We start from the raw sequence: 16496 nt of genomic DNA, 5'->3' as shown, positions 1-16496 counted from the left end.
ATTTAAAACAGGTGTTCCTCTAGAATTGCCCTCCATTTGGTTCCATCCATCTTGCCCTCAATACTGACTAGTTTCCCAGCACCTGGCACTTTATGTTGATATTGTTCTATTATTTGCATCATCATCATCATCATCATCATCATGGTGGTAGTAGTGGTTGTTATTGTTATTGGCTACAGCAGCATCCTGCTTTTTCCCTAACCTTGACTCCAGATGGCTTACAAAGTTAAACAGGTACGGATAAAATTCCACATCATTAAAGCATTGTTGTAGTGTGCCCTCAAGTCATTTCCAACTTATGGTGACCCTAAGGTTTTCCTTGGCAAGATTTGTTCAGGGAAGGTCGTCTTCTGAGACTGGGAGAGTGTGATTTCCACACACTCATACAGTTGGTTTCCATGTCCAAGTTTGGATGCAAACCCAAACTCATGGTCTAGCACTCCAACCATTACACCACTCTGTGTCTTTAAAACATAAAAAATTAAAATATAATTAACTCTAAAGAGAAATACAGTGCTCCCTTCCCTTGCACAGGGGATCCCGACTTCCAATGTTTCCTGGTTGGAAACCTTGTTCCTTGGATTGCTGGTTGCCTTGTCTCTCTGGACTTCTTGGCCTTTGGATTTGCTTGCTCATCTTGTCGCTCTCTGGAACCCTGGACTTTGGATCATTGACTTCTCTCTTTGGCTGTGCCCTCTAGTTTGTGCTATTTAGACTCTTGCTTGAGAATTGTCTGTTTGCGCAGACCTTTGCTCTTTCATTTGACTTTGGGACATTATCTAGGTCTGAGTATGTTGCCATGAGCATACTTGGATACTTTCCCAGAACAACAGCTGCCAGGCCTAATCCCCAGTTTACTAGGGCAGTGTGTTTCTTGTAGGCTGGACCAGGGACCCTCAGTAGACTTTCACCAACTTTCAGGTGGGCTACAAAGCCTAAAGATTATAAAATGGCAGGAATGACTGCCAGTTACAAGCTCAGTATTAAAAGGAGTAATGAAAATAATGATAGAAGATGTAGAAGAGTATTTCAGCAAAGTAATATGTTGGGAAAATACAAAATAACTCATCTTCACCACTAAGAATGTAAGTGGACAATGTGAAGCAGTCCTGATATTGTTGGACAGCAATTTCCATGAAGCCCAGCCAGAAGAGCCAACTGTCCCAATTTGGCAGAGAAGGTCCCAGTTAATCCTCTATCATTTCACTTTTTCAACTGCTTTTGAAGTGTCTCAGTTCCTCTCACCTCCTCTCACTTTTCCCTTTTGTCCCAAACATATTTCCATTGCTTCAACATAAGTTCAAAGTGCAAAAGGAGTTTGAACTCAATCAACTCGTGGAGGGTTGGAATCTTGTCCTTCCCAATAGGGTCGTGCAAAAGCTGCAGTCACTCCTAGCTTATTTGGTCTTCCTTATTTGTAACCTTTGCCATCTTGACAACACTGTGATGTTGCTTGGCCCCATGTGTCCCAGTTTTTATCTGTGAAATGTTGAAGGATATGAGCTAGTGGTGCAAGATGAACTGAGAATTTGATTACAATGTCATGTGCATGAATTCTCATAGAAATTTTGTAGAACTAAGACTTGGGATTTGAAAATGAGTGGAAAACGCTTCTAGAATGACCAATTCCTTTCCCAGCCCAAAAACAGTGTACTTGCATATATTCAAAATGAAATATGTATATATGTGGATTTATGTGTTAATCACAGTAAAAGCTGGATTAACTTTGACATCTCCTCTTGGCCACAGAGGCATATGCATCTCTGGATGACCTACAGCTGATTCCTGGCCAAGTTTCTTAATTCTCAGTGAACACCCTAGAAGCATGGCCCTTCATTCCCTGCACTAAAGTCCATCTGTTCTGATGGCACTCTTTCTGCTAGCAAGTTAATCAAACCATCTCAGTGAACCAAAGAGCCAAGGGTATGTGGTTTGCATTGGACAGCTATAAAAGACTAATGATATCTGTTCCACCCAAAAAAGCTCTCTTGTAAAACACTGAGAGCACACTGATGCCATGTGGTGCATTATTGGATGAAATTCATTAGTGTTATGATGCCAACAAAAGCTTTCTAAACAGAGAAGAAAATGAGTTGCAGCTGGATGCTAGTATGGAAGTACTGCTTCATGACAGAACAAACTTTTGAGAATAAATTACTTTTAAGCTTATAGCAATTCAAGGGATCTAAATGAATGGAAAATAAGCTGATAGATACTAGACCAAAAATTCATGTTTTTATCACCTCTTAAAAGACAGTAGCCCAATTCAGACACCATACTAAACCAATTTTTTGGTCTGTATCAACTAACCTTCTTGGACCTAAGGCTCAAATACTCTTCTCCTTCTATGTTACAGTGGGCCCTATTCTTAGGTGGGGGATCCATTCTGGATTTCCCACATAAGGGAAAATCTGCCTATGCTCAAGCCCCATAGGAAATAATGGGGTGCATGCATGTTGTGGGGCGATGAGTGCGTGCCATGGGCATGTGCGCCATTGTTTCCCTTCCCAAGCAGTTTCTGTATATTTCCAACTGCGTAAAACGCATCCATGCATGGCACGGGCACACTGTATATGCTAGAAGAGATTGCAAGCATGTATAGATCCTTCTCTGGGTGTTCAGATCCAGGGGCCCCCATGGATGGTAAAAAATGTAGATGGTTGCAGCCCACCAGTAGCGGAAACATGTACTGAAGCATCAGCACATCTGTGTACATACACCACCATTGAATAATAAGGGATGTGGTAATCTGTACTCAGATCTGCAGATCACCAGCCCATCAATAAGAGGGACCCCCTGTAATAGGTTTATTGTTTCCTCTGAACTGATAACAGTACTTAGTTTAAACTATGATTTACTAGAACAAGCCAGGTTCAGAAATCAGTTTGGTCTTAGCTTGTTTCAATGAACTCTTATTTAAACTATCCACAGTGTACTTGTTGAAACTAATGGCAAACTACAATTCACTTAAACTCAGAGATGAATGTATCCTTGTTCCCTGACACACACAAGATGAGGATAAAGAACACTTGATGCTGAGATGTATTTGTTTAGTACTAAGTGATCTTTCACTTTTATTGGACATGTACTAATGATGATAAAATCTTTAGGTGGCAATTTCTCTGTGAGTTAAGCAGATTAGCTGCTCTGTTGAAAACAAAGAACCTTGAAACATTTACATTTATCTGGAATGTGCCCAGTATTGTGTATATTTTATGAGAGGGGTGACAGATTGTGAATGAGAGAGAATGCTGTGTCTTGGGCTGGTTCCCCACCATAGTATCTTAGTGCCTCTAAATATTGCATTTCTGTATTTAACAAAAAGTGCAGTTAAATACAGGTTCCATTCAACAAAGATGGAGTTCTTCAGTAATTTCGTCTTCACCAGCCAGCTTTCCCTGAGATTTGTCTCCCCTCATGGGGATCCATGAAAGCATAGCAATACCCTGAAATTCCTGGTAGATTTATAAAAAAAAAAAAAGAAGTTAAAATTCATGTTTCAAAATAAATTAATTAATGTACATTTTAAGATAAATGCATTTGAAAAACAAAATGCATATTTATATGCTATGATTTTTGTGCTGGCTTTAAAAATTGTTGTATAAATGGGATGGAAGAAATATATGGCATGTGTTTTTGTGTGTGTGATGAATGTAAAGTATGAAGAATATAAGGCATGAAATGGTGTAATCATTTGAGTCCCATTAGAGTGGTTTTAGTAGAGAACAGAAAATGATAGTGTAAGATATTCTTAGGCTTTTTTGTGGGTTTTTCGGGCTATGTAGCCATGTTCTAGAAGAGTTTGTTTCTGACATTTGTTTCTGGTGTAAGATATTCTTGTTGTTCTGTCCTGTGAAAATGGGAAAAGGTGATAGCATGAATTCCTTTGTTTTAAAGAAAACTGCAGCAAGTGGGGGGAGAGATGTGTGGTTTCTTCGAGTTCCAAAATGTTACCTAGCCACATTCCTCATGTTCTGTAGGTTTGTTTTTGTTAATAACTAGTACAGTGAGCCTCCTGAAGCTTCAATCAGTATACTTCTTGTGTTTCATTACAGATGTGCCTGCTTTCATATAATCTAATTTGCTAATTCATTTTTTTCCCAGGACAGCATATTTGAAACCATAATTTATATAATGCATTATAGGCAAGAATAATGTAATGGGACAAGGGGACCAAAATAGAAAATGAGCATATAGAACTAAAGAGATATGCAGTGCAGTGTATTGTCTTAAAACGACAACAGCAGGAATTGAAGTGACTACATGTTCAACACACATGTGGAAACACTGGTTCATATAAATGCACAACTTGCTTACCATTAATGTTTTGTTTTGTTTTGTTAGCAATATTAAGCAGCTTCTTTCTGCATCCAGGAAAGGGCACGATAGCCGTAGCACAGTGGTTTTAAGGCGCTCCTTTGGCACTGCATCATGTAAACACAGCACCAGAGGAGCACTGTAACATGTGAAACGGCGTGGCATCACACCCCCATGGGAGCGGAGTTGGGGCATGCATGTATGGACATCATGCCCTGACTCTTAATGAGCGGTCTGTACAGCCCCTCAGTCAATAGTTTGGCTAATAAGGGAGAACCTGGTTCTTCAGATTTCCCTATGTTAAACAATAAAGTTATTTCAAGATCATCATCATTAATCTGAATTGTTCTGAAAAAGAAATCAGAAGCCAATGCAGTTCTTTCAGGAACGAAGACACATGCTTCTTAAATGTAGAATCCATTAACAGCCTGACTTTTCTATATTATGAATAAACTGTAAGTTCCAAACATTATTCCAAAGTAACTTTCTGTATGTACAAGATGTAATAAAACGTAAAACCATGGCCAAGATGGTAACTGGTACACCAGTCTCAGCTGGGCAAAAGCAATACCTGGGCATTCATGGTGAAATCCTGGTCTAAAACCCACCTGTACAGCATTAATTTGCTTTACCTAGTGCAAATAATGTCTTACCACCAATTCTTTGGCCAGCTCTAGATTAAATTTCACTTGTATTAAGTTCAGTTTGCCCACATCCACTTCATTATGGCTGTCAGTTAATAATGCTACATCAACCTCCCTTGAATGATGTGAGGGAATATCATCTGCACTGTTGTGACCCTGAACCACAAAATCATAGATAACTTTCTTCAGTGGTTCCTTGCTTTGCTGCTGCTGCTGTTGTTGTTGTTGTTACTCATTTATATCCTGCCTTTCTCCCAATTTTAGGGCTCAAGGCTGTTAACATTTTTAAACAGTACAGATATGCAAAACCTTTGATAAAAATATAATTATAAAAGTTAACTAAAAGCAAACAGTTTATAAAGATAAAACATTAAACGTTAAAATTCATCAAGAGGTGTAGATGTTATATAACATAGAGAAGAGGGGGTACTCAGTTAGGGCACACAAGTGAATAGCTAAGCATTATCAGAAATCCTTCTGTACCAGCTTCTGAAATTGGTCTTCTAAGGCTACATCCACACTGCAGGTTGACACAACTTAAAACTGCCATGGCTCATTGCTATGGAATCCTGGGGTTTGTAGTTAGTGATGGCATCGGTGCTCTCAGACAGAGAAGGCTAAATATCTCACAAAAGTACAAATCTCAGAATTCTATAGCATTGAGCCACAGCAGTTAAACTGGTGTCAACCTGGATTATTTCTGCAGTGTGGATGCGCCCTAGAAAGTACTAGAGCAGTGATGGTGAACCCTTTAGAGGCCAAGTGCCCAAACTGCAATCCAAAACTCACTTATTTATTGCAAAGTGCCATGTCCCTCTGACTTTCTAGTAACAAACTCTGCCAAACTCTGTGCTGGGGCGGCGGCACATGTGCCCACAGAGAGGACTTGGAGTGCCACCTCTGGCATGTGTGCCATAGGTTCGCCATCACTGTACTAGATCCATTGCCATACTGTAGCATCCAAGTACACTCCTGGGCAGCTAGTTCAGACGTCTACTAGCCAGTGTAAACCAGATGTTTACTAAAACTGCATGCACAAACTCTGCCAAAAAGAAAAAGAAAAAAACATGGAGATTGATGTTTTGCGTGGTTTTTGGGAGGCAATGCAGCAGATGTTATTTTCTAAACAATTTTGTTACCATAGTTGTTGCAGATGAGTTACATAAAACAAGTTGCTGATTGCAGTGGATAGATATAACAATCTTGCTTGCTTGTATTCTTTCTCTTTTTCATATGAATTCTCTTAGAACATTTGGTACCAGTAGAGTTTTGTTTTGTTAAGAGTAAGTAATGTTTTAATTACTTTTTTAAAAGGCCAAATCTAGCTCTGTTGGAGGCTTTGGGGGAGGGGGTCTTTTATAGCCCCGTTATATTTTTGAGGCTATGAAATGGCCTCATTCGGAGTTTCACAATAATATGAAAAACTCCCCTCCCCCCATTTCTGTAGCATTTGATATCTATTTTCATACTGAACAGTCGGATTCTACAACAGTAATGTTTGGGAACCTGCTAGGGTTTAATACCTCATATTTATTTTGTGTACAAACTCAGTGGAAAGCTAATAATATTCCTTTTTGTTTCTCTTACACGTCCATTGCACAATGGCTCCTATGCAATAATAATTGAGCATTCGTGTCTTGTTTTGTAATACTCTTTGTTGCAAAGCCTATATGAGCCTGGCACAATTTAAAGGGTTTCAGAGAAGGGCTTCCTCTTCATCCTACCACTGCCATAGGCACGTTTGGTGAAGCCATGAGAGAACCTGCCTAGTGGTTGCTCCCTAGTTTTGGTATCTCCTCCCATGGGATTTCCCCTTCCCTGTTCTTTTGCCAGGAAAGACCTTTTTATTTAGGTAGTCTTTTGGTGTATCCAAAACAATGTAGTTTGACGCTTGTGGAAATAATGCAATTTGACACCATTATAACTAACATGGCTCCATCCTACAAAATCTTGGGACTTGTAGTTTCCTGAGGCACCAGTATACTGTGGCAGAAAAGTAAAGACCTTGTAAATCTGCACATCCCAGGATTCCATAGGATGGAGCTACAGGATGTAAAGTGGTGTCAAACTGCATTATTTCTACCGTGTAGATGCACTCTTGTGACAGAAGGGTCTTCTAATGGGGTGTATCCTAGTTATTCTCAAATGCATTTTAAATTAGTGTGGTTAATAGGATTGGGCTTTTTATTTTGTTTTTTAAGAAAACACTTTTTTATTAGGTGTTTAGTTGTACTTTGGAGTTTAGCTGTAGTTTGTATTAAGCTGTGTTTTAGCTGCCTTGGGTCCCGTGCCAGGAGAAACACAGAATACCAGATAAATAAATAATAACAGCAGGCTAAGTTGGGCAGACGTCATGAGAAGGCAAGACTCCTTAGAAAAGACAATGATGCTGGGGAAGGTGGAGGGAAGTAGAAAGAGAGGAAAACCACATGCCAGATGGATGGACTCTATTAGAGAGACCCTGGGTCTGAGGTGGAGGATAGGGGGGCTTGGAGACATCTCATTCTCAGGGTCAATGCTCATTCATGTGAGTCACGCTGGACTTGAAAGCAGCTAACAACAAAGTTGAGCAGACCAGCAATCCATGGGCTCCCCTTGGCCAGCTTGGAGAAGGTTTGTTATAACCATCTCTCCTCCCTCTTTTCTCTTAAACTGCTCTTAACATTTTGAGAAGTCATCAGAAATGCAAGTGCGGGGAAGGGAAAAGAAGTGAAAATTACACTCACATCTCTAGGAATACCTACTGAGGAGCTGTTCTGGATCCCATAAATGGATCTCTTCCATACATGAAATGCAGAACTGGATCCAACTCATTATACCTTCTATGATCTATTGCCTTCCCTGAACTTAACCTCCAACGGATTAGCAATCAGAGGCCTAGGGGTTGCTATGGAATTAGTTTCCAGCAGCTCAAACCCACTTGTATTAGTCTCTTAACAGGTTAAATAGGGTGTGTTCATTGAAGATACAGAGAGCATATGTACACACAATGACCAAAGGAAGGTTAGACAGGACTAGAGAGCATGGAATATTCCAGTGGAAGCCAGATTGTTCTGATTTGCTGCCTGCAAATCAGCAAATGGCTAGCTGAAAGATGTAGATTAGTATAATTGTTCAAACATGATGCAGCATTTGCCATTGGAATAAATGATAATTGAACATCATCTTTATTACATCTCAGTTGAAAGTAGCCTGTGTTTCCCTTTTCCTTTATAGCGCAATGACTGGGCCGATTCTGGGCAATCCTTCTTTGTATGGGAGGTCATATGCTGCCATTTAATTAACTGCATGTGGCATATTCATCTGTCATGGGTGTATGTAAATTCAAATTATTCCAGTTAGATAATTGGGAGACTAAAATAACTTGGGAAAGGTAATGCCATAGCAACAAGAGGTTGTGTGACTGTGTTACTGTCAGTTATGTACCAAATACAGTGATTGCTGAAATTATTTCCTTCCTGTTTTGGAAGGATATTCCATGCAGTGCCTTTTTAAACTACTTAGGGCAGATAAGTATTAGCAGATGTTTCCTTATAACGGATCATTGAAGTTGACACCATGGGAACATAACATTCAAGTCTTTATTCAGACAACCTGCATTAAGGGAATCTTGAGACCTGAGCGCTGGGGGCTTTATGCTGAAAATTCAATTAACTTTTCTGATTTGTTATTAATTCTGAGTCAGATCCAGACTTCAGAATCATAATCAATTTTTTACTGCAGCTTTAATAATTCCCAGCCAGCATGGCCACTGCTTGGGAGACTGTAGAAGTTCTTCTACTATTACTACTACTACTAATAATAATAATAATAATAACACACTAGATTTTAATGGATCTGCAGTATTTTAAAAGATTATAGAGAAAACTGGTGTCCCTAGCTCACATAGTTAAATTCCAGTTTTCTGGCAGTTCAAAATATAAATGTGTATTAATTCTAATTCTGTATAATGTATGTACAGTCGTCCGTTCTTATACACAGATTATTTTATACACGGATTCAAGCATCCACGGTTTGAAAATGTTAAAAAAATATATAAATTTCAAATATTAAACTTTGATTTTCCATTTTTTATAAGGAACACCATTTGCTATTTCATTATATTTAATGGGACTTCCACGGATTTTGTTATCCACAGGGGATCTTGGAACAAAACCCCAGCGTATAAACAAGGGTCCACTGTAATTTAATTCACATTTTCATACTTGGTCTTGTTTTGTGTTTTGATTGTATTCTTTTAATATTCCTGTCAGCTACCTTGAATCCAATTTTTTTTTGAGAAGGACAGAGTATAAATCCAGTATATTAGCAAACAAATATAGTTAGAATCACTTCAGGAACATCTTCCACTTTCTTGATATTAGAGATTGCATTGATTCCTACTACTACTACTACTACTATTATTATTATTTACTTATATCCCGCCTTTCTCCTAATATAGGGACGCAAGATGGCAAACAGCAAGTTTCAAAAAAATACAATTCAAAAACAATACATAAAATGTATAAATATAAAATTTAAAAAACAATTAAACTATTTTAAATGTTAAAATAATTAGGCATTAAAACTTAAAACATATTAAATATTTTGTCTATTCTAATCATTTATTCTGCAGTAGTCTGCCCTTCAGTGATTTCAAATGAAAGAGGATATTTGCTATTTTAAGTAAAGATACATTTTGAAAATAAATCAACATCTTATACTGCATAATATTAAGGACATCCAAATATGTATTTTCTAGTGCATTTGTGATAATGGGTTGGTTCATTAGTATTTCTTTCTTCATCCCAACTTGTTACCATTTCAATTACTCTCATCACACAAAGTGTTTAGTTTCCTCTTAGCCATGTGTTTATTTAGGTATTTGTCTAGATGGATATCTCACCCATAATTTGTCTCTTTGTGTTTAGATTTTTGAAGACTGGAACAACTAGTGTGCAATTAATGCTCTCTTCCTGGAAAAGGTTTTCAAGCTGGCGGTTGCTATGCAACTCTAGGGGCTCTTGCATGATACTGATTATTTACATCCATTTCAGTCTGGCAAAGTCACCTGAATAAGGGGAAATTTGACCATCTTGATATTCCTGCAGTTCCCAATGCTTTTCAACAACAGCCATCATTGTGTTCTTCTGGACAGCTTTCCTGTGTGGAAGGTTGATGGCACTGTTCTGTGATCATTATGCTCTCACCTAGCAAAGCCAAGTCAAGATAATTGGGATGGAAGGCTACCCATTCTGTTCTATGGCATTTAAGCTATGCTAACAGTTAGCCCTCCATATTGGTAGACTAGGCATCTGTGGAATGGAGCATCTGTTGATGGCCCCATTCCGTTATTGTCAATAACAGCACATACACACAGCCACACCAGGGTGGTCACATGAACATCAGTATCCATTGATGCTAATGGGACGTGGTCCCCTGCGTTATTGGTTACTAGTGGGGAGGGGTCCAGAATAGATCCCCCTGCGGACAGGGAGGTCCAAACATATACCTTCAGCATTATTAAGTGAGAAATATAGAAATACTGAATGGAGCAAATGTTTCTGAGTTTTTGGGGGGCAGGGGATGAAGTCAAGTACGTAGTGCATTAATATCCCCAGCTGCAGCATGAGAACTGTAGTACCTATGCAAATCCTTACTTGCCTTGTTCTAACAAGAAAAAAAACAAGGAACTGCTTTTTCCCCTGCTCACCTGCTGTTTCCTGCACTTTTCAGCAACTGCTGTCACATTTCCACTAACAATTTTTGCCCAGACAGTAGAACAGTGCAGTAATGCAAAATGTAGCTGCAAAAGTTCAATGTGCAAAATTACCATCTTTTTCGTCAGTGATTTCCATCAATCAGTCTTTGTTTAGTCTTTTTCATCAGTCAGCCACTCCTGCTATACTTACTCTGTGTGTGTGTGTTTTTTTTTTCTTTCAACAGTTTTCCATAGAGATCATTTTAAGCAAATTATGCAACTGTCAATGAATACAGGAGTGTTCCTTATCTCATTCTCTCCCTAAATTCAAAAACTCTCATGAGAGGAGTGGTTTCTTAGCAGGTGCCTCTCTTGCAGGGAATGAGAAAATTTGTGAATATTCAACACATTTCTCACTCTTAGGTATGCACTAAGTTTAGTTTAGTCAAAACCAAATGGCAGTTTTTAGGAATTTAGGCAGTGAGTAATGAGGTTAAGGAAAATGGGCTGCTCCCCAATAAACTAGAATACATAAGCCTGCCACACTGAAATTAAACAGCCAAGAACCACAGGCTCACATCACCTAAATCCATCTACCCTTAGTGAGCATCTTACCCTCTGGCCAAGGTTACTTCTTTCAATAGTTTCTGTTCCCTCAGGATGATGAAAACTATTGAAGCTAGGGGATGAAGAAGCCAAGATGGAATATGGCATACTGGTGTGAAATGACTACTGGATTTCTAGTATTGCTGTACCTAGAACAGTAAGCCCAAACATCTCCTAAGGAAGCAAAAACAATCATCTTGTGAGGACCACTGAAATAATATGATGTCCATTACTTTGGTCCTCAAAAATGTCAGTTGGCAGGCAAACTGAAAAGATAGCCCTGGGGAAAATGTTGTATTCGGGGCATGAGGTTAACTGAGGAGAAGACAAGGCTAAAACTGAGGCATATGACTTCACGGTACAAAACCTGATTTTACAGAGACCCACTTTGACAGGGAACCAAGAGCCCAAGGGCTGATGACATAATAAGGTTTATGGAAGTTTCATTTTACTTTATGGGCTTTAAATGAGCACAGAGTAATAAAAATTTAACATGCATTGACAGGACACTTTTTTAAAAAAATAAATCTGCACATGTTGGAAAAGAAGTTGTAAAATTGATGTAGTTTTTCTTAAAACCTCTATAGAAAACTGGACAATGGAGGCCAAGCTAAGTAGAAATACAGAAGCAGTTGTTTTGTACACACTTTACTAAAAAGTAGTACATAAAAATGAGAGGTGTAAATGTTGTTCTGCTGGCTGAGTTTACTGGAGAGTGTGGCTTCTGATCTGTACTTGGGTAACTTCTTAACAGATAATGCCTCTATGTGCAAATTTCATTGTAATTTGGGTGGAGTAATTTAAAATCATAGGCGCCTTACAGACGGGCCTAAGTGGCGCCGTCGTTGCACCAGGAATACGCGCGAGGGGTGGCGCTTGCGGACGCGCCTTGCCCAGGTTTTTTTTTTTTTTTTTTCGTATGCCGTACGGCAAGATGGTGGCGCCCTATACAGACGGGTGCGGCCACTTGACTAACGGACGCGCAGCATCCGGACGTCTAAACCCAGAAGAGACGTCGTGAGTGTGCGCTTTGGCACTTGCGACATCTCTTCCGTGTTGCCGGAAGGAGCGCGATTTTCGCATTCCTTTTTTACAGCACGGGGGAGTCACGCGGTTTGGCTGCAGCGGCTTCCCGGCGCTGCAACCGGCAGCGGCTATAGACCGCCCCTTTGGGGCGGTCTGTAACAGGCCATAATCATATTTAGTTAGAGGCTTCTGCACTGTCATTTGGGACGTCCGGACGTCCCATTTTTAAAAAGGGGCGTCTGTTTTAGACGCCCCTGGGCCTAGTATGGACTCCGCCGTACAAGATGGCCCGGCCCTTCTACATGGCCGGCGCCATCTTTGCGTATCGATGCTGAGCGTCCGTACGGTCGCGTCCTTTGTGACGTAGCGAGTGCGCCCCTGGCGCCTCGCTACGTCACAACGCGACTTGAAAAGAAGCTCCATTTTGGAGTTCTTTTTCAGTCCGCAGGGAAGCCGCGCCGTGTGGAGGCTCCGGCTCCCCACGGACTAGCCGGCGGCGGCGGCAGACCGCCGCAAAGCAGCGGTCTGTACCCCGCCCTTATGTTAGTTATTTAACTAGCTGATCATTCTTCCCCAACTATCTCAGTCTGACAATTTGGGGTGGGTAGAGAGTGGTTGAGTCAGCAGGGCTGTGTTTATCCCGAGAGCATATTTTTTGAGACTCCTTCAGATTTTAGCAATGCCACTGATGGGAAAAATGATGGAGTCAATATCATTGGGCAATTATGCTTCTCTAATGTATATATGAAAAAAGTGATAAATTAATTATGTAAATTACCAGAAGTTATAAGAGACAACTGAAATAGAACTCAACAGGTTCTCTTAGGCTGCCTCGGCATTGCAAAAATCATCCAGTTTGCCACCACTTTCACTGCCAGGGCTCAATCTATGGAATTCTGGGATTGTAGTTTTGTGAGCTATTTAGCCTTCTCTGTCCGAGAGCACTGGTGCCACCACAAAATGCAGAGGAGCCTTAGTGTAAGTAATGCTGACATGAAAGGTGACAGGATCCTAGTGTGGGCCTAGAATGGAACGTGTGGAACTTCTATGGTGTATCATTTCCAGAAGCACAAACAAACCTCTTATTGTGTAGAACTCTATTACGTTTCTAAGAACCCTCAGGTCCAAGAGCTGATATATTGTAAATAACAGGCCTATGTTGCTTTTAGTACTGTAATTAACTTAATTGGAACTTTCACATGTCCTTAGATAGATTTCTCCAATTTCTTTCAAAAAAAAAAAAAAGAATAACCCTCTCCTTTCACCTGATGTTTCTGTAAAGAATTCAGCTCTTTCTTGAACATCCGCTTTACAGTTCACTCTATTGGTTTTTTGGATGATGCCTATAAACAGATTCTAAAATAAGTTAAGAGCATTCGGGGTGAATTAGTTCTGAATAATAGACTGGAAGCTTAGGGATTTAATAGGTAGATCAATCTACTGGTTGATAAATCTACTAAAGCTTTGGTTGATTAACCAGTAGTAATATATTTTAATCAACACAATGGAGCTGAATGGAATGCTTATTTATTTATTTATTACTTGTATGTTTTACTATAGCCAATAAAGAATGAGAAATTAATGAATTTGGACTGCTTTTAATAATTATTTGTGGGTTTTTATCATATTACATTGTTATACACTGATTAAAAATCCTTGAAAAGGTTTCTACATTGTATTTTATCAATAGGCAAATATATTCACAATTGATTCCAGTTCTGATAATTGTTTCATGTTAATGTGGCCCTTCATGCCATTTATTTAAAAGATTTATATGATTCACTGTGAAAACCAAAAAAACCTAAATTTTTGCAAAGCCAAGTTGCCCTTTTCAACCATAACTATGAATGTTGCTATCATAGGGGAAAATATTATATTAATATAATTCCTTTTTTTTATTTATAGGTACAAGAATGGCTGTGTTTAAATTGTCAGACAAAAAGAGCACTATCTGGCCAACTTGGGGATATGGATAAAACGACACCTCCATTACTTTCAAAATCATCTCCCAAACCATCAGCTGCTCCTCAAAGCCAAGTTAAATCTGCTGAGACACCTCAACAACAGAAGGCTTCAGCAAGACCTGCTCAGAATGAAAAAAGAGGACCAGATATTCAGAAAGAAGATCCAGCATCTCAGCAGGGCAAACCAGCAAAGGCAATTTCTGCTGATAAAATACAAGAAATTGTTCAAAAAGAACACACAACACCTCAACAAGAAAAGCTACCTAAAACAATATCAGCCGACAAACTGAGTCAAAGCATTTCAGGGGAAGATTCAGAAATTCAAAAGGGAAAAATAGGCAAGCCACCATCTGCTGATCAGGTTCCAAAAGAAGAAGCAAAAGTGGTCAGGAAATCATCTGCTGATAAGCTTTTGGAAATCGTTCAAAAGAAAGAGCCAAAGGAACTTGAACATGTATCTGATAACATTCAAATTCAGAAGGAAGATCCAAAGGTCCAGCAGATCAGACTTTCAAAACCACCCTCTGCTGATCAGATTCGGAAGGAGGATCCAAAGGTCCAGCAGGTCAAACTTTCAAAAACACCCTCTGCAGATCAGATTCGGAAGGAGGATCCAAAGGTCCAGCAAGTCAAATTGACAAAAGCACCCTCTGCTGATCAAATTCGGAAGGAGGACCCAAAGATCCAGCAGGTCAAACTGGCAAAAGCACCCTCTGCTGATCAGATTCAGGAGGATCCAAAGCTCCAGCAAGGAAAATTTGTGAAAACACCATCTGCTGATAAGATCCGACAGGAGGATCCAAAGATTCACCAAGAAAAACTGACAAAAGTGCCTTCAGACAGTGAAATTAAGAAAGTTGATCCAAAAATTCAGCAAGCAAAACTGGCCAAAATACCATCTGCTGATCACATTCAGAAGGAGGACTCCAAACTATTTAAAGCAAAAATAGTGAAGACAGCCTCAGCTGATCAGCTTCCTAAAGATAATAAATTTCAAGAGATGGAACTAGCAAACATTCCTGTGGAAGATTACATTTCTTCAAAGACAATTCATGATCAAACACAAGTGGCAAGAAGAAAAGAAGATGACACCAAGTTTCCACTTTCACGAGAGTCACTCCATTTAGCTGAAAGCAGACAAAAAGTAGCAGGGGAACAATTTGATGAAGAAAAGATAGAACCCAAAGTGCTCCCAAAAACAAGGCAACAGGAAGACATTAAGAGGGAAGATTTAATGATGGACATTCCAGAAAGCATTTCCAAAGATCAGAAATCCCCCAAAGAAGAAACCTCTGCTCCTCCAGTACCATTGCCAAAACCTGATCATGTGGAAGCAATAAGAGAAAAGGCAGTGAGTGTTTTGCTTTTCTTATTTTCTCCATTTCCTCCATTGAATAACGTATGGCCAAAACATAGGAATAATGGAGACAAATTTAAGGATGTTTAATTTCTATTTCTTTCAGTCTGAGAAGTCTTAGTCACATGTCTAAGAACCTAATTGAAATATTGTCCAGTTAGTTTAAAGTGCTTTAGCTTTGACTGCACTGGACTATGTATGAATGACTAGTCTTGTTTAACATCAGTTCCTCATGCCACCAGAACTACTGTTCCCTTCAAAATAAACATACAGATATTAGAAGGCTGTCAATTTACAACCTTATTAAATATTCCTAAAATATCTGGAACTGGACTTTATCTGAAATTTTATAGACAATGCTGGCCCTTTGACATATCTCAGTATCTCAGCAGTGCGTCAAAGATTAGTACCATTTCAAAAGACTCCAGCAAGTGACATTTTGTATCATCATATATGTACCACAGGACATCAATAAGCCTTGGTTAGAATTCATACATGTCTATTTTCCACAATATTCTGGACAAATGTGTGAGGTTTTTAATTTGTTGGTTTGTTTTCAACAAGTCAAATCCAAGAAGTTTTATTTTCACTCTGAACAAAATTAATCTTATTTCATGCCCCAGAATCATATTGAGCAAGGGAGATAGACAAGTTGGTCTGGGAGTTCATCCTCTCTCCTTTGAAGGGAAGGGATTTTCTGAGGGGCCAGAAAGCTTTTTGGAGTTATTTTTGACCAGAAAATAGTCAAGCTGGATATTTTGAAGGCATTAAAACACTACAATTTGCCCACCCCTGAGCATGTGTTTTTAATGCAAAAATACTCACATTTCTTTTGCAATAATATATAGCTTCAAGATGTGTGTGTGTTGTGCAAAATTAGTGCTTTGCGTGCAAGCCACCAA

The 16496-nt window shown here is 39.3% G+C and overlaps 1 protein-coding gene across 5 annotated transcripts in view; it reads left to right on the top strand.

Moving 5' to 3' along the window:
- The window catches only part of PCLO (piccolo presynaptic cytomatrix protein), a 293541-nt gene that overhangs the window by 127258 nt on the left and 149787 nt on the right, over positions 1-16496 (top strand). For all 5 annotated transcript variants that reach the window (XM_042469225.1, XM_042469224.1, XM_042469223.1 and 2 more), the window contains exon 4: positions 14179-15588. In XM_042469225.1, coding sequence (XP_042325159.1) covers positions 14179-15588 — 1410 coding nt within the window. The remainder of the gene's footprint in view (positions 1-14178; positions 15589-16496) is intronic.

This window comes from Sceloporus undulatus, chromosome 5 (genome assembly GCF_019175285.1).
Source record: "Sceloporus undulatus isolate JIND9_A2432 ecotype Alabama chromosome 5, SceUnd_v1.1, whole genome shotgun sequence".
Lineage (NCBI taxonomy): Eukaryota > Metazoa > Chordata > Lepidosauria > Squamata > Phrynosomatidae > Sceloporus > Sceloporus undulatus.
This window is presented reverse-complemented; position numbering and strand designations above follow the sequence as displayed.